This window comes from Chamaea fasciata, unplaced genomic scaffold (assembly GCF_029207755.1).
Source record: "Chamaea fasciata isolate MVZ Bird 193981 ecotype frontalis unplaced genomic scaffold, bChaFas1.0.hap1 SCAF_2, whole genome shotgun sequence".
In the NCBI taxonomy this organism is placed as follows: domain Eukaryota; kingdom Metazoa; phylum Chordata; class Aves; order Passeriformes; family Sylviidae; genus Chamaea; species Chamaea fasciata.
The window spans coordinates 82,719,479-82,738,317 of NW_027094087.1; the positions used below are offsets into that span (position 1 = coordinate 82,719,479).

Genomic DNA, 18,839 nt, shown 5'->3' on the forward strand with positions numbered 1-18,839 from the left:
AAGAAAAAACCAAACTATTTCACTCCATATTACAGAGAGAGATTAAGTTTTATTAGAATAACAAAGGTACAAAAGAGGGCACAAAAGGCAGAAAAACTTCTGCGTACATTAGCAGACATCTGAATTTGGCTTTTGCATGTAAAGTGCATCTAAAAAGTGAGGTATATGGGTGAAGTTGCATAGTGAACTTTACACAATAATTAGTTTAACTTTAATCCCGATGCTTGACATTTCTCCTGCCTTCATGATCTGTTATTACACTGTTCATTTAGAAAAACAGAATTAGTGTGTGATGGGAAATAGCCTAAACCTCTTAGTTTTGACATAAGCAAAAACTGCTTAGTGAGAGGAAAAATAATTACAGAGCTACTAAAATAGCTGAATAAAAGACCAAGCGTGAAACCCCAAATGAGCATGATAGAAGCCAAGAATCTGTATTTCTAGGGCAGTTTAAGTGAAGATCAGGAATTTGTTTCCTCTGTGTTTATTTTCAGTGTAAGGCATGCTTAGGCAAAACCTAGTAAAATGTTTAACTGCCACAGACAAACCGTGAGGGCCTCGTTTTGATATCTTTATCCTGATTAAGTGCAAATTCAATTACCTCCTAAAAATTCCAAGTAATTCTGGGGCTACCCTGGTAGCACACAACTGATAGCACATTGGTGTACACATAAAATCATTTCAAACTGGATTGTCAGTGCAGCACCTTTGACATAGCAAAAAAATTTTTTTAACTGTTCCTTTTGTTTATTTAACGAGAACTATGAAAATGGACAAGTCAATTTCACAGTGATATAAAAGAGTAAGAATTTGAGTTGCAAGTAGTGCAGAATATCCTTACAATTATAAGATAAAATCTTACATTAAAGCATGCAACTACTGACATTTTCCTCTTAGTCCTATGTAAAGTAAGATTGAGTTCTTGGGACTTTCAGTATTGCCAGCTGCTACAGAATCAAAGCACCTCCAAATGAATTACACCTATACCATAGTTCTCTAGAGACGCCAGCAAGGTACACCTGCTCTCTTTTCTGTCCAAAGGCCTCAAAACCCTGATGATGTTGAGAGACATTTTCCTACTGAGCCTTGAAAGCATTCCTGGTTTAAATTAATTGGACCTTTATGGGATTCAGGATGTTTACAGCAGGGCACAATAAATGCAGAAAAAACCTTTTCAGCTTTTCAAAGATTAAGAAGCTGAGAATTAAAGGCTATTTGTTCCAGTTCACTTTGACAGTGCAATGGAATATTAATTTTTGTGTTAAGTTCTATCACATCTTTGACAAAATCATTGTTTCCTATAAAGTCTCCAGCAATGATGTTAATACACTTTTTTTTTGGTCCTGGATACTGCTGCTTTATCCAGATTTTCAAGCATGGAAGACTCCGGAGTGTCATTTTCTTCAATGATCCAAATGGGTGTACAAGAATATACCTTAAATTTTCAGTAAGGTTAATCCCTGCCACAAAGAATTCTCCTGAAACAAAAAACAGAAAGTGACACATTAAATATTCTTCTGAGGAGGAGAGAAACTTCTCAGTATTGCATTACCTTCACATCTCATTCCAGTGGGGATCATTAAAATACCAACTTCACACTCTTTCTGTATTTGTTTCATATCCCTCCCTACAACCGTTTCCTTTCATTGCAACTGCATGCTGTAGTAAACGATTCCTGAGCCATGCTCGGTTATCCAAACATTCCAGTTCAGCTAAATTTGTCTAGTTATTCACTGCAGTCTAAAAGTTCTCCACCGACTAGTCCTCCTCTGTAAATTATGTTTGTTTCTGTGGGGGTTCTTCCAATGCTTAGCCTTCCCCTCCAACGGATGGGAACACAGGGTGCACCCACACGAGCGTTTGCCTTCGGCTGGGGAGTGTGCTTCCCCAGTCACCACCCTGCGCATCCACTTCAAAAGCTGTGTCAGAGGTTCTGAACTGAACCTCTGTCTGATTACACCAGCATGCTTGAGTGCTGCTGTTTAATGTGCAGCTACACCCTTCTCCTCGTACTGCTCTTGTATCACAGAATCGTTAAGGTTGGAAAAGGCCTCCAAGATCATCGAGTCCAACATTTGAAAAAACACCACGACAGGTAAACCATGGCACTAAGCGCCATGTCCAGCTGCTTCTTGAAAACTTCCAGGGATAGTGACTCCATCACCTCCCTGGGCAGCCCATTCCAATGCTTAACCATCTTTTCAGTGAAGAAATTCGTCCTGATTTCCAACCTCCTCTGGCAGAGCCTGAGGCCATTTCCTCTTGCTGGTCACCTGGAAGAGGCCAATTTCTACCTTGCTAAGTAGCTGTAGAGAGTGATGAGGTCTCCCCTGAGAGAAACCTTGTAGGGGCTTCCTTTCACAACAAGGCTAGTGGAATGAACTTCTCTCATCATCTGTGCTGCCTAAGGAACGAGCACTGGACTGAGGAAGCAGCCTCCTACCCCTGAGGTGGGCACAACTGCACCAGTGAGCTGGTGTGCACTGAGGGCCCCCTTTCTGTGGGTCACACAGCAAGCGAGGTGGCTGCCACAATCTCTGCAGTCTGTGCGTGTGCATACACTGACAGTATCCACACCACCAAGGACAGCGTTGTGCTCGCCCAGGGGTGGGCAGAGCACTCAGCAGCCGTGGGCACACAGCACACACAGTGTGGTTATACCCCATAAGGCAACAATTGCCCAATTTCCTACTTGTTCTGTATTGCTGTAAGTGCCCCTTCTCTCCTCTGAGCACACTCCCTGTGCCTACCTGGACGGCCCATCCGCTTCATGCGCTCCAAATACCGGATGAGAGCACGAGTAGACGTTTTGTTTCCCCACCAGTATGGGATGGGGGGCCACAGCTCACAGTGCTTCCCCAGTTCTGTTTCCTCCTCATATGAGACTATAACCTGATGGCCAAGGTGCCACAGGGTCCGCAGTGTTGGCACCACCTAAAAGGAAGCATGCCCAGGTTGAAGTCAGCAACACAGCAGCATTCCCAAAGTCCAAATACTGATGTGTGACATCACCTTGGCACAGATTGAGTTCAGATAAAGCTTTTAAATCAGCAGCCCAGTAGGTGATGGGCTGGTTTACAAGCTGCAGGGCAATAGGATCCTGGGAGCTTCAACAGATTCCTCCTTTCCTCAAACAATTCAACTATGATCATGTACATAACTCAAGGTCTTACACCTGCATAAGAGGAAACCATCCCTGTGTCAGCCCTCTTGCACAAGCCACTGCTGACAGTTTGTTAGGGGAGGAAGATACAGACCATCTGCTGCAGGAATGCAGGCAGAGAGAAACAGGAATCATTTTGGCAGATTCTGCACATTGATGCAAATTTGGCACGGTAACCGTCAAAGAAAACCAAACTACTTAAAACCTGGTAAGAGTAAATGTTAATCACCAAGAGCTACATTACTTCTCATTTCTCTAAGTGGAAAGTTTATGAAACTGGGATGCTTCAGACATTTTTAATTGAGAGAGAGGAAGACCTGAGTCAGACATTTTCTCTATCTATCTAGATAGATGGGCTAAAATAGCTCTTAGATTTAAGTGCCTCAATATGAAATTACATTTTCCAGCCTCAAAAGTTACCACTGGAGAGAACTGAGGTCCTCTGACTAGTTTTATTTGCAAAACCAACATATTTAACAGGCATTGTTTTTTCTATGAATGCTGTAGTTAAAAACTACATTTGCTGTTTGTGAAAAAGAAATGGTAGCTTTTTGATGTTCCAATTAGCTTATTAATTTAAATAAAATCCAAAGGCATTTGAAAATTAATAATGTAAGTATTTGAAGAAAGCTGAGGGTTGAATGAATCCCTCTCAGTTCATCCACAAAAGAGAGAATGCAAGCACCCATTAGGTCAGAAAATAAATTAAGGCACAAGCTACTTAAGCTACAAAACTTTGTGGTTGACCGAAGCCTTTGCTTTGCTTCAGCTGTCTTTCTAAAGCTGGAACCTCTAAAACAGATAAGCAAAGATGTGCAAAAAAAGCCAAAAAAACACCTACCAGAGATATGTATATGAACACAGGTGCTTATTTTGCAAACAAAGCAGAAATGAAAGCCTAACAAGGGATTTTTAAACCCTAGTAATCCAGATCAAAGGAAGACACCTTGAATAGTTCAGATAATTAAAATTTTAAATGCAGTGTAATATTGTCACGCTGTGGCCCGTGCCAGTACTACATACAGACCTTGCCTGAGCAGCTGCTTCAGGAACGCTTTGATACTTAATTCTGCACGACAACGGAGATGCCATCTTGAAAGACGGTAGGTAGCAGTTTATTTTAGAGTAAGTCAGCAAGTGCTTGGATATTTGATCTAAATCTATGATCCTGAAAAATCCCACAGGTGCCTAACCTGCAATGGTATCACTAGCAAAAACGGTGAGATCCACTGTGCTGCTCGCAGACGCCATAGATACAAAGTTTTCCTACTCAAGGGAAGTACTTGGTTTGTCTTTTCTCCAGTTCTCTTCCTCCTTCCTCCTGGACACAATTCAGAAATGTTCTTTCTTCAGTGAAGTGATCTCAGACCTTTCAATACCTTCATTCAACAAATTGTCATCAGCAACTTGCCCCTTCGGCAGTTAATAACTTTCTTCTTTTTAAGAGCTGGCTGTGTGTCTGAAAGCAAATTTGACCATCTTCTCCAGTATCTCTGCTCATCCACAACTTACACACTCAAGTTATTTGGGGGAACAATAAAATAGTGTCACTCAGGTCTTCAGTTATTCAGGTGAGGCCTGAATATTTCAGAATCCCCTAGTTTTGCTGAGAATTGTTCTATTTTAACTCTGCTGTACAAAATGCTTTGAAATGGTAATACTCATGCGTTACTGATATACCAGCTTCAAAGGCTGAATTTGAATTGTGAACAGGGTCATCATTCTCCTGTACCACTCACATCTCCAGAGAAAACCCTCTGTTCCTGTGCATCTTTGAAATGTTAATTGTTTAACTACTAAAAGCTCCCATACCTTGTAAAAAACGGAGCTAAAAGTTTCAACTTCTAAAATCTAGCAATCAAATATTTGCTGATTGTTTAAATTAAGGTTTTTCTGGATGTTTGCGTAACTGTAAAACTGGTTAGGAGGTCAGCTCCAGGAAAGTCAATGCCACCAGAAATCCACTGACGGCAGAGATGCTATCAAGAAGGATCTCAACAAGTTGACAGAAACCTCAAGAAGCTCAATGCAAAGTCCTGAACAGACTAACCCCACACACCAGGACAGACTGGTGGAAGCTGGCAAGAAACCTGCTTTGCAGAGAAGGACCTGAAGATTCTCACAGACATCAAGCTGCACAAGAGCCAGTAGTGTGCCCGCCTGGAAAAGGTCAGTTGTGAACTGGGCTCTATTAGCAAAGGCACAGACAGCAAATCAAGAAAAGGAGATCTTCCCTTCTATTCAGCAGTTGTGGGACTGCAGCTCAAGTATTGTTTCCAGCTGAGGCTTCCACAGTACAAAGTAACTGCGAACCGGTGTGAGTCCAGCAGCACACAACCAGAGCAGGCAGAGGCTGGAGCAGAAGCTGGAGCATGACACACAAGGACAGGCTGAGGGAGCTGAGTCTGTCCAGCGTGAAAAGAGAAGACTGGGAAGGCCTTACTGCTGTCTGCAAATACCTAACAGGTAAATGTAGAGAAGACTCCTCAGATATGCACAGCAAAGGATGAAAGTCAGCAGACACAAGAGACACAAGAGAGAAGAGATTCTGATCAGATAGAGGAGGAAAACACGGTTATTGTGAGAGTGGTCACCTTTGCATAGAAAGGCTGTGAAATCTCCATCCTTGGAGATAATCAAGAATGCACAGGACACAGCCCAACTTAACTTAGAAGCTGGTCCTGCTTTGCATGATGATGTTGGACCAGATGACCTCCAGAGGTCACTTCCAACCTAAACTATTCTAAATAGAAAAAAATTAATTTATAATTATTGCTGTGAAAAGGCAGAAAATGGATTCTTCAAACTCTATAAATATATAAGACGCATAACTTTTATTTTCCTTTCTTTCTTCTTTCATTTTCCTTTCTTTTTCTCTCTCTTCTTTTCCCTTTCCTTTCCAAGAAAACTCAGACAGGACAATGGATGACAGTTGTCTCTACTATTGTCTCACAACTCAACAGACATAACAGTCAAATTCAGTTCTCTCCTCCACACTGTGGAATGTAGGTTTGCTTTATCTCCTCGGTTCTGTTAGGTAATGACCTATCTCTGATGGAGCAATTGGTACCTTTCCAAGGTTAAAAATACAGTGAAAATAAAATATATCTAAAAATTTGGAATCAAAGATCTCACTGTGATGTATCATTCTTTTAAAAATGAGGAAAAAGGGATCTCATACTTACATTTCTAGGACACAGTTTACACTGGAAAATCTCTTTAATACAGGCAACAAGATGATTATGAAGTCTCTTGGTTAATCCATCAAAATTCCTGCAGGCTATGATAACAACTTCCTGAGGATGAGTTTCTAACCACCTCAATATTTCCCACAGAATATCCTACAAGAAAGAGGTATGGCAGCTTAGAAAGTTATCCATGCTGTGCAAGGGAAAGGACATACAATCAACAGAGCAGTGATGGTGGAGTCACTGATCACAATCACAATAATGAAAAACGGCGTTTTCTCAAAAAGTATTTTTGTAATTATATAGGGCTTTTAATGCCTTCTTCCCTTTAATAGCTTCTCTCCTTTACCAGGGAAACAGGAATGCCCTCTGTATCATCCTGGGACAATGCATGACAAACCCCAGAACATCGGGCATGTGGTGGTAGGGGATAGGCAGTGAAGAGCAGGCACAAAGATTCTGGTTTGAGGATGGGGAAAAGACTGATGCTCCAGTATCATGTGCAGCTGCTGAAACTAACTTCCAGCCCTGCTGATTTTCTCTAGTTTCAAGTCCTCACAAAAGAAAAACAAATAACCTACTCAGAAGACCTTGAGCCAGCATTTTTAGATGATGATGGCCCTTAAATGAAAGAAATGGCACTGGTTTTATAGCTATCACAAAGGTAAGGAAAATACCTGCACGGTAACTGTTGTGTAAACCATATGCACGAAGTACAAATTCATAGATGGATCATCAGCCTTGTGGGCAATCCTGAAATCCAGGTATCTAACTCCAGCCTCAAGTTGCTCCGTCACAGTCAGGACCTGAAAGGTGAAACAGAGGACAAAGGTCCTGAGTGCTTGGAAAAGATTTGTTTCTTTAGTTCAGAAAGCTAAAAGAGGGGTACAAAGTTAGCCCTATGGCATTTTTCACAGGTCTTTTGTCTTTAAAATGTCATTGTACGGCACCAAATTGCAACTTGGAAGCATTTTGTTCTCTGACAAGAGGGATTCCAATTTCCCTGCAGCACAAACTGAAAGTACAGATTAGATTAGTTTTAGACAATTGCTCTTGTTGTGTTCTGAAAGTTAAAGATCAATTAACCTGTGCATAAATACATGATTGCTCTTCACACAACTATTAATTTAAAAAACAAATGCAGGATCAGCACCTTAGAAATGCCATATTTATTTTATTAGATCAAAGACTACCATGCTTGTCTCTGGGGACCTCACACATTCTCAACAGAAGGGAAAACAAAAATAGAAAAAAACTACTGGCTACTGTTCTTTTTCAAGATAAAGTTTCTTATAAAGCTTGAATTAACCTAAAGAAGTCCTACAAAACAAAGGCACTCCTCTAGATCCACTTCCCTCACAGCACTTCCACTGGATTTGAGGACTAAATAGAACAAGTGATAAAACTGTTTCTGAGGCAAAGAGTTCCAAATGATATGTCTTTTCCTTATATCAGGACTCTCTTAGCATAAGAAAATACAATCAATTTAATTAAATATGTTTCAACAGTAATTTGTCTCAGTTCAACCTGCTAGGGATAAAAATTTAGGCTTCAGAAACCATACATGGTACTGATTTAAGTCAGAAAGGATTCAATGAAAGCTAAATCAGTACAAAGCATTACTCCTGAATATCCAAATTCGTAGCTTTAGCACTGAGGCAGAGCTTGAGACACATGGCAGGATGCTCACCTTGCCTAGTTTAACTCCTTAACTTCCATTCTTTGGACATGAATTGAGCCTCCCCAGGCTGTGCTCGAGGGGCCAGGCTGGGACAGACCAGTTCCGTGTGCCCCCGGGTCCAGGGGGTGCAGTGAGTCTGGCCAACAGCTCCTCCTCTGCCGGCCTGGTCTTCACCAGGCTGAAGCTGTTGGATGATCCATGTGCCTTGGCTTGGAATATGTTGGGAATGGGAGTGTACATGGTTATATATAACCTTTGTGGCCAGAAAAAGCACCAAATGAAATAGGTGCTCTGAACTGTCCTTCAGACAAATTCATTTCTTATCTGTCGACTACACAGGAAAACGAGACAAATTAGACTCTCTAATTAGTCGCCTGGGTTTGGATACTGAATTAGGCAGTATGAACATTGCCCCCTAAAGGGCAAAATTTAAAAGGAAGCCCTGAGGAGCAATGCTGCTTCAATCTCACACCAGGCATCCAAGGCATGACTGGAAGTTCCACAGCTATTATACAGGAAACATGTGAGCCTCTAGACTGACAGCCACAGCAGCTGGGACTCAAGCAGGCAACTCGCAGGCACTGGGCCATCCAGGAACTTGTGGGTCCTACCATCAGGAGGGCTCCATGGTGTCTGTTCTGCATACCAACGGGTGGAGTCATCTCCCCACAGAGACAACGGGAGCATGGCAGAGCAAAGGAGGGGCAGGATTGTAGCTGTGCCTCTTCCCTATCAGCACTGGGCCACTTCCTGCTCGTCACACTGGGTTTGGACCAGAAAATTACTATAATGGTGTTAAGAGATTGATTGTCACCAACAGGGTCACTTTGCCAGCCAGAAACCCACAAGTTAGGAGGTTTCTAAATCTTTCATTGGCTGAAGTCCCCTCAAAAAAGCAGCTCAAAATAAGCAAGGATCTGTGCTAAGCAAATGCCCTTCAGCTCATTGTTGCTGGCTCTTATTTGATACCTGGTAGTGTCTAAGATTCCAGTTTGCCAGAGCTGCTCAAACACAGCAAGCGAAGCCTTGGCATGCTTATTGCTATTTATCAATTATTGCGCTTTAATTCCCTAATAATGAATTACTCCTTCAATAAAAACAAAAACAGAAAGATTTTTGCTACCTCTTTAATGTTAGGTAAGTCTGTTCTTTGGAAGAACCTTCAAAAGCTGTAGCTTAAATCATGATCTGCAATTTTGTCTTTAACATACATTTGTGAGGAACAAAGAGATAACTACTATCTTAATATTAGCACATTTTTAAAAGTTAACTAAACCTTACGTGATGGACCATGCCTTCACTCTCTTAATATTTATGGGGAAAAAAAAAATCCCTTCAACAAGGGATTCTTCTGTTTCTGCTGCTGGTGAAATACCCACTATAGGTGCAGAAAACAATTGACATGTCACACAGCAGTGATAGCAAAAATGACAAGCAAGTACCTTCTGAACGAAGTGCAAGAGAAAGAAAACCTCTGTTAATTACACTAATATTTATTACTTATCACCACTATAAACATGTGAAAAAGGGTTTCTAGTACCAAGGGTCAGCTTTAAGCAACAACTTTTAGTATCATCCCTGCCTCACCTGCATGCTTTTCCCCCAGAAAAGATCATCAGATATGTATGGCTCCTATCTCATACTCCAAAGTGCTGGAGTGAGATAGGAAAGGGGATTTTCCTTGATATTAGCTGGACTAGAACTGTGGTTTGGATTTGTGCTGGAAACAGCATTGATTGCACAGGGACGTGTTTGCTGTTGCTGAGAAGTGCTTACACAGAGTCAGGGCCTTTTGTGCCCCTCACCGCACACCACCAGCGAGGAGGCTGAGGGTGCACAAGGAGCTGGGAGGGGACACAGCCAGGACAGCTGACCCTAAGTGACCACAGGAATATCCCACATCACAAGGAGTCATGCTCAGCATTTAAATCTGGGGGAAGAGGGGGAATGTTCAGAGTGATGGTGTTTGTCATGCTAAGACACCATTACACATGATGGAGGCTGGCTTTCTTGGAGATGACTGAACACCTGCACATCCATGGGAGGTGGTGAATTAATTCCTTATTTTGCTTTGCTCACGCATGTGGCTTTTGCTTTACCTGTTAAACACTCTTTATCTCAACCCACAAGCTCTCCAGCTTTTACCCTTCCAATTCCCTCCCCTATCTCACCCAGGGGCAGCAAGAAGCAGCAGTGCAGGGATGAGCTGCTGGCTGGGGTTAAACCTCAAGACCCAAGCATGGCATCTCATGAGAGCACAGATTTCCGGGCAGCAGGCTATTCTGTCATTGTACACTCTCAGGCCCGCAGCACAAGCTTCAACTTTGCCAAGGCAAGAAGAGAACGCCAGATGATGGTTACCTGTGTTACAGACCACTTCATGATAATGGGGCGCACAATGCAGGGCAGACATTTGTTTAAAAACTTCACCAGCTTGGACTCATTGACACTAACAGAAGAGCTTCTATCCAAACAGTAGGTCATAGTGTCATGACTCCCTGTAGAATACAAAAATAAATGTACAGAAAATCTCATTCCTTAACTATTTAAGACCACATTCCATGGCTACATTTCATGTGCACACCAGAAAGGCCACGACATTTGCAAGCCACACACCTATATTGTCTGAGAGCCTCTGTAGTTATGGTAAAAAGATGGAATTGTCTACAGAGGTTGTTCACCTAATATTAATAAGCTTAACATGAACTCCTTGTGAAGGGAAGGCGTTGACAGTTTTCCATAAAGCAGTCCCCATCTAAACTACACATCGCAGCTGTTTGCCTCAAACCACATTAAAATGGTCTGTTTCAAATGGCATCTTCCCTCAAAATAATTATCTTGATGAGAAAACATATTTTTTCAGGGAATAAATAGCTGAAAGCTGAATTTATCTAGAATTTGTTCTGTTTTCATTTGTCCAAATGCAGGATCTCATTGTCGAATACCCTCATCTCTGCACGGGAAAATATAGCCGAAAGCAGAAATTCATGTTCTTACACCTTTGACTGGACCAACACTTAACCTGGCACTTTAACTACTTATGTCTTAAATATCTGCTAAAAATGTCATCCTGAACTAAACCCCCACCTCCCCTACAAAAACAACAAACAAGGTGGGTGCTTGTAGGTTTCTGAGACAAATCCAAGTCTAAGTTTATGAGTGAAAGATGAACAAGATCCTCATTTGATGGACTTCAAAAATTACCTGACTCTTTCCAGCACAGGGAATTAAGCAGGCATTTGAGCCAAGAACAGTCTGCCCAAATATTTTATTTCCTTGAGTCTTAATAAATCTGACACATCTCTTGCATCATGTTTAGATGAAGCTATTGCAACTCACAATTTCATTAGGACAGGGTACCAGTGATTTTGCTAGCTTTTCTGTTCCATTATTTCTTCCAGTGTTGTAAAGCATCAACAAGAAAAGCTAACAACTCCGTGAAGTGACTTGCTTGGATCTTAACAGAGTTTTTGCAAAGAATCTGCTTATCAGTTTGGGGTTTAAGTCTTCTGTCAAGTCAAACTAATTGTTTACTGGTGCTAGGAACTGCTTTCTTGAATTGCCAGTCTTACTGGTGCCAGTGGTAACATTTCTAGTAAACAAAGTAAAAAAATCAGTTTGGAAATAAAAATTCTTTGGAACTGTCAATAATAAGTTTGATGTCTCACTCCATTTTTTCATCTTCTAAAAGCCATGTTTGATCTATTTTACTGCTTTAAACACCCAAACTACACTCACTGCAGATGGAGGATTTGCAATACTGAGGGCATGCAATAAAAGAAGTGTGTCAGAAGATACAAGAGTCAAACTATTACATACCCATGGACTAAATCTAAGTCTAAGCGAGACAAGCAGGATTCCATTGATGGGTGTTGCATCTGAGGATGCCAACCAGCAAACGGATTGTAATCTTTTACTCACGAGTCTTTTGTGATGTCATGAGTTACAGTAATGAAAGGAAGATGGGTACATCCATGACACAACATATATGATGCAAAGACAGTGAGCTGGCACCAAGCCAAGTAGCTCCAGACCTTGCATCCACACCTCCCCAGCAGCACTGTGCTGAATCTGGTCCAAGCACAACACTAATTAATGATATTTGCCGTTGCCTCCTCATCATGCTTTCAGAATCCACTCTGTCATGTTTCTTGCATGCCTTCTATGAGATAAACTTCCACTTCCAAACTGGGTTTCCTCCCTCTGGAAACCTGCCAGAGCTGTCTTGACCTGGCTGGTCTTGATCTGTTTGTGTTCTGACTTGGGTTAGATCAGCTTTGTGGGTCAGCTGGACAGACAACAAAATATTCCAAGCTAACAGCCTGCAATACCCTGTAAAAGTCTTCTAATGTTTGCTGAAATGGACTTGCCTTCAACTGGTCTTCACCCCTGTTCTCCCTGCAGGCATATTCACAAGAACAACAAACATTTGCAAGAATAACAAGGTCACCCTTAGGAGGTAGGCCAGGAAGGCAAACAAGCCCATCAGCAGGTTCTCCCCTTTCTATGATGGCCAAGAAACACCAGGTAAAGGCCTTATAGAAACAACATGGCTCCTTTTCCAGCAAAACAAAATCCCACTAACATTTTCATGATTTTTGCAATAGGAACAAAAAAAGAAAAAGAGAAGACTATTACTTTCTTTCTTCAGTCATAAGACAGATATGTATTTTCTTTTTTTCTCTCTTGATGGTTAAATAAGAAATCTTATTTTTAATAGCACCTGTCCTAGTCCCCTTAGGCTTTATCCTAAACAGAGATGTGCTTGTTTTGAAGTTAACATCAATTTAAATCACATTATCTAAGAACCCTCCATGGAATAAGTTTCTAGGTTTCAATATTAATTGGAACTCCACACTCCATTAGTTCACAATGGGCAGAAAGAAGCCAAAATACTACAATTCTTGGGTTCTCCCAGGGCTCTACCCACTGAAGACAAGAATTCAGACTATCTCTAAATATATGCCTTTCCTAAAATTAACCTGTGATCTTTTGGACTACATAAAACATTCATCTACATGCTGCGCTGCTTTCCCCCCAGACTGCCTGTCACATCTACAGGTGTGAGAGAAAACGTGGGCTAGACTTTTATTTAGTACCATTTTTGATGTGGAGGCAAAGGGAATCACCCAAGGGCTGATGGTCCTCCAGTGCCTCCACATGTGTCAGTGAAATCACATTATACTATAATTTTTTTGGACAGAATGAGAGGGGGGAAAAAAAAATCAAGACAGCAGAAAGAAGCAATAATATGACCAATAAAGGGTTAATAATACACAGGTGTCATTTAAATGCATTTACACATAACATGATAAATCCAGTTTTTATAAGCTGGACCACTTAGAAAAAATAACAGTCTACATTAATAAAAACATGTTCATTACAAGTTTCAATTCTCCTTTTTCTACAGCTTCACAGCCTCTTTTAGACAGTACAAAGAAACAAATAATAAGGTAAAATATTAATTCTCCCCTCCTGGAAACATTTTTTTTATACAGGAAGTCACAAGAATTAAGTAGGAAACTTTTATCATTGCTCAAATAAGTCAATCCTTACATTAATAATAGTATCTAACAAGATGATGCAATGTACCTCTTCCTTTTCATTTGTAAAAAAAACAATAAAAAATTCCTTTTTTACCCCTCCCCTCTAAGAAACCCCAAACATTACAGACCAACATTATTCACATAACATCACACAAACCTCCCCCACATACTGACCCAAATAATAAACACAGCTCTCCTGAAATGGGACAAACAGGATATTCCAATGCTTAAATAGCAAGCTAGCAAAACAGTGGAGAACAAAAGTTAATCTTTACCTGGAAGAGCTAAGTTATAGAGGGGAATATCCCAGAGCTTCTCGGGTAACCGTGACATCCATTGACCATTTTCATGGCACACGTGAACAACGGTTTGCAAAGGGCCATCCATTGGTATGTCCTCAGGGACTTCATAGGGTGTTCTGGGAGGGAAAAAGAAAAGAAAAACAATAAATCATTCCACATACTGCAGTTGAATTAGTGACATTACACCTGTGTGTGATGTTAAAAAATGCCAACCCTTCTCTCAGGTAGTTGCAGCAAAACTTCAAGAGCTTGTTATCCACGGCGTACGCTGCTTTTGATAACACTGCCTCCCCAGCACAATGCCAAAGGGTGGGGACCAGCTTCAGGCTTGCAAACTGACCAAGTAAAAGGAAAAACTGAGCCAGGACAAATATACACAGTTTCATTGGTATGGAGAAATTACTGCCTATATTGGCTATTGTGAAATCTCAAGGAGTACCTCCCTCCAGCATGAAACTGCATCCATTCCTTTACCCTTTGCAGTCCCAGGAGCCCGGCAATGGGACTGATAACACGGCTGGGACAGGGGCTGGGTCTGCTACCCTCAGGGCTCTAGAGAACGCTTACCTTGAAGGATCAAATCAGTTGCCACAAGAGTACATCTATGAAAAGCCTTTACAAAGATGTCAGGACACTGGATTTGCAGGTCATGCCGGCATCTGGGGTCAAAGAGGAAAATTTTCCTCTCCCTATTCCTGCTTTGGAGAACACCAAAAATGTTTTTATTACCCCTATGAGTCCATGATCATAAGTATTTCAGTTTGGTCTGATCTTCATGAAACTACTCTGGAACTGTTCTTCTCTGGGATCTTCTGCAAAATTTGCAGTGGTCACGCAGGAGTGCCAGTGGATGAAATCCAGACGAGAAATCATGGCATCACCACGGCCTACTAGAGTTATCCTGTTCATTTTTCATTTTATGATCTCCGGGATTGTGCAGAACACAAAAATAGGCTCTCCATGTTTTGGTTTGTTTTTTTTTTTTTCCAAGGACGTTCCTAGTTCAGGTGGTGGTCTGGAGATTAGAGCCTTCCTTCTTTTCACTGCTTTCAAGGCTTTATTTTGTCACAGCCAGTGTGAGAGTTTCTTTTAGATCATGACACAGTGATTACCATCATTAATATCACAGCTTCCTTTTTAATGCTTTTTTTAAAAGCAGCCAATGTAAATTATTCCTTCTTGTCTGCTATAGTAATCACAGTCAGATACATATTTTTGAGGTTTTGTACTCTACAAACACCCTCACTGGTCCCTGGTCCTTTTTGCTGCATCTTAGAACATTCATTCAGGATTGTTTCTCCCAAGAGGTGGTTGGGTTTTCCTTATATACTGGAGAGCAACAGTGCTTATATGAGAAACATTTCCTAAACATAGTGCAAGATTTCTTTTTTTTTGACAGTCACATAGGGTCATCTGAAAGGCAACTTTAGGAATTGCATTCCTAAGTTTTATGCCCATACCACACAAAAAGATACAATCTGTTTTTATACTGGCCAATACACAAAGCGCCACCTACCTAGCCAGCCTTGCTGTGCCTTCTGTGCCTCCTTGAGTTGAAAGAAACAAATGGTCTCTATATGCCATATCAGCTATTCTTACTCTTGGAAAAATATTCAGATCTCAGGCAGATCAACTCACCCACCCTCTGGCTCTGCACTTTAATATGATGAGCTTCTGTCCTCCACAGCCCCTTGTTCCGACAACAACACCTTGTCCCAGCACAGGCTCCTTGGCACCAACAGCACCCCCAGGATGCATCCAAGGGTGCAGGTTTGCCTGCTGCCACTGTCTTCCTGCCATGTGCTCTCACCACCTTGCTTGGACTAACACAGGCACAACCTCGGAGCTGACAGAATAAAGCGAGATTTCTGCCATGCCTGTCCCTTTCTCCAGTTCACCACAGAGTCAGGTTAGCACATGCTGAGGAAGTCCCTGCAGAGGCATCAAGCCCTGCAATTGTCTTTGTTGAGCTGTACAAGAGACCCCTTGGCATTGCCAGGCCAAAGCCCATGGGCAGCAGGCTCTCAGCCTAGCACAAGCTGCCATCAATGCCCCAGCCTCTGCAGGACCAGGACGCTTCACGAAGAGTGTCCTGCTGGGCCTGAGGAAAGCCAGGAGAGAGCAGACACAGCAAGACCAAGACACACTGCAGTCTTGCAAACACAGACATGTGAGAAATGCACATCTCATTCTCCTCTTCCTCTTCTTCTTCCACAGTACCCTGAGACGGCATGGCAGCCACTGGCAGCGCATGGCAGGAGCTGCACCATGGCCATCTGCTGACCAAGTCCTGTACAAAAGCGACTGGACCAGGTTTTGTCCGGCTGCCCCATGCAATGCAAAGCCCTAGAAGTTCACACTGCCACCTCTAAACTCAGCTTCTACCTTATGCTTCAGGGGCAACCTTTAGGGAGAAACCAAGGCTTGCCTGGAGAAATGAAACTGCAGCCATTAGCTGCTGCCTCACACGACTAAATCCTGAACTTCACAAATTAGAACTGCTTCTTTATTCCCCTTTTCCAGATATGTAAGTCCATCCTATACACAGTACTGTGATAAACTATTGCATTGGGTTTGCATGGCAAGATTTTTGGCAGTGGGGGAGTCTACAGAGCTGATTTCTGTGAGAAGCTGCCAGAAACTTTCCCCATGTAGAACAGAGCCAATGCCAGCTGGCTCCAAGGCAGGCGTGATGCTGGCCAAGCTTGGGCCCATCAACAACAGGGGTAGAGCCTCTGCAGTAACAGATTCAAGAAGGGGGAAAAAGTTGCTGTGCAACAGCAGCCAGGAAAAGAGGAGTAAGAATATGTGAGAGAGGCAACTCTGCAGATGCCAGGGCCAGTACAGAAGGAGGGGGAAGAGGTGCTCCAGGCACTGGAGCAGAGATTTGCCTGCAGCCCATGGTGAAGACCACGGTGAGGCAGCTGTGCCCCTGCAGCCCATGGAGGTCCATTCTGGAGCAGAGTCCCCCCTCCTTGCAGCCTATGGAGGGTCCCACACTAGAGCTGGTGAATGCCCAAAGGCAGCTGAGACCCCATGGGAAGCCCATGTGGGAGCAGGCTCCTGGCAGGACCCGTGGTCTCATGGGGAGGGGAACCCAAGCTGGAGCAGGTTTACTAGCAGGACTTGTGACCCCATGGAAAGGACCCCCATTGGAGAAGATCACGAAAAACTGCAGCTCTTGGGAAGGACTGATAGTGGAGAAATTTGTGGAGGACTGTCTCCCATAGGAGGGACCCCATGCTGGAGCAGAAGAGAGCGAGGGGTCCTCCCTCTGAGGAGGAAGGATTAGCAGAAACAATACAAGAGCAGAGACAGATGAACTGATTTCAGCCCCCATTCCACATCCCCCTGTGCCACTGCAGGTAGAGGAGGTAGAAGAAATCAGGAAATCAGAAGTGAAGTTGCATCCTGGAAGAACGGAGGGATGGGGGATAGGTGTTCTAAGATTTGCTGGTTATTTCTCATTACCTTACTCTGATTTCACTGGTAATGAATTCAGTATTTTCCCCAAGTCGAATCTGCTCTGCCTGTGATGGTACCTGGTGGGTGATGTCTACCTGTCCCTATCTTGGCCTATGACCCTTTCATAACATTTTTCTCTCCCCTTGCTGAGCAGGAGGGTGATAGACTCTGGTGGGCGCTTGGCTTCCAGTCAGGAACAACCCACGTAACTACCCTTGCTCCCCTTGCTCACATCATCTGTCTGACCTTCCTTGGGTGCTCTGCTTACAGGCAGCAATTACATTTTGAGGACTGCATTGGGATACATGCAATAAACAAGCAGTAAAACACGCAGACGTGTACAGCCGCTAGAGATCAGCATCCTCCAGCCCCAGGACACGAGAGCATCGGGTTGATTGTCCCCGGCCCGGGCTGTGCCCCGCCGGCCCGGGGCGCTGGGACACGGCCAGACCCCGGCCAACGCAGTTCCGGGAGGGAGATATAATTAAAGAACGATTCACGATGACATCAGTCAAACATATGCTGCAGCCGACCCAGAAGCTAAAAAAGCCCTCACGGGAATTTTAGGAAACCCTGTGAGGAGCAGTGCCCGGCGAGCAGGGGCCGACAGCCCCTCAGGGCGACGGGGACCGCCCAGGGCGCCGCGCTGCCCCCGCCTCCCGCTGCCGGACCCTCCGGGGAGCGCCGTTCCTCCCTCTCCTTCCCGACTGCTTTACTCACTCCGAGGAACGACTCCTTTTCCATGACGGCTCCTCGGGAACCCGTGCGCACCCCAGCTCGCCCGGGGCCCCGCACAGAGGCGGGGCGGAGCTGCCCCGCCCGGCTCAAGTGGCGGCAGGTTTGAGGAAGGTGACGAAGGGGCGGGAGGGATGAAGAAGAGGAGGAGAAGTGGCGCTGCCCGAAGCGCAGAGCCGCTCTCTGGACTGACGGGGCATTGCTCCAGGAGGAGCCTGCGGGCAGGGATAGGCGGAGGAACGGCCAGGTAGCAGTGTATGCCGCGCTGCTGCTGCATTGGAAATCTATTAATGCAAGAAGGCTTAAAATAAATATTTACAAATATGTGTATGCGTTAAAAGTACCTTGATTTCCTGCTGTGTCTGTCCGGCAAAGCTTGTCAGGCCCTCAGCTGTGGTGAAATTCACTTAGATGTCACCTGGCAGAAATCTCGGCAAGCTCTTCAAAAAGCTTTTCTGTGTAGAGGCAGGAGGTAAATAGATGAGTGAATGGCATGTAGAGGCAAACGTGCAGATCCTTGGTGCAGTTCTTGAAGCAGGGTGTGTTCTCAGCCTTCCCAGACAGATGGAGAAAGGATCTCACCTATCCCTTAGTGTTCCAACAGCACTCTAAAACACACAGTTCCTTAAGTAAAGAATGGTGAGCTGAAACTCCAGTTGAAGAATGGATAGAGAACATTAGCTCCCCTTTTCCCACTGGGCAGCATTGCTAGAGGATCACCCACAATGGAACTGGGATCTAACTGCTCTGGGATCATAC

General features: G+C 43.5%; 1 protein-coding gene across 1 annotated transcript; it reads right to left on the minus strand.

Annotated features, from left to right (window-relative positions):
• Positions 1-27: 27 nt before the first annotated feature.
• Positions 28-18,280, minus strand: PLCXD1 (phosphatidylinositol specific phospholipase C X domain containing 1). The gene is given in 7 exon segments (XM_066176494.1): positions 28-1,478; positions 2,751-2,934; positions 6,349-6,504; positions 7,029-7,157; positions 10,394-10,530; positions 13,854-13,996; positions 18,066-18,280. Coding segments are annotated over 7 exon segments (1,260 nt in total). The 3' UTR covers positions 28-1,182.
• Positions 18,281-18,839: the final 559 nt, after the last annotated feature.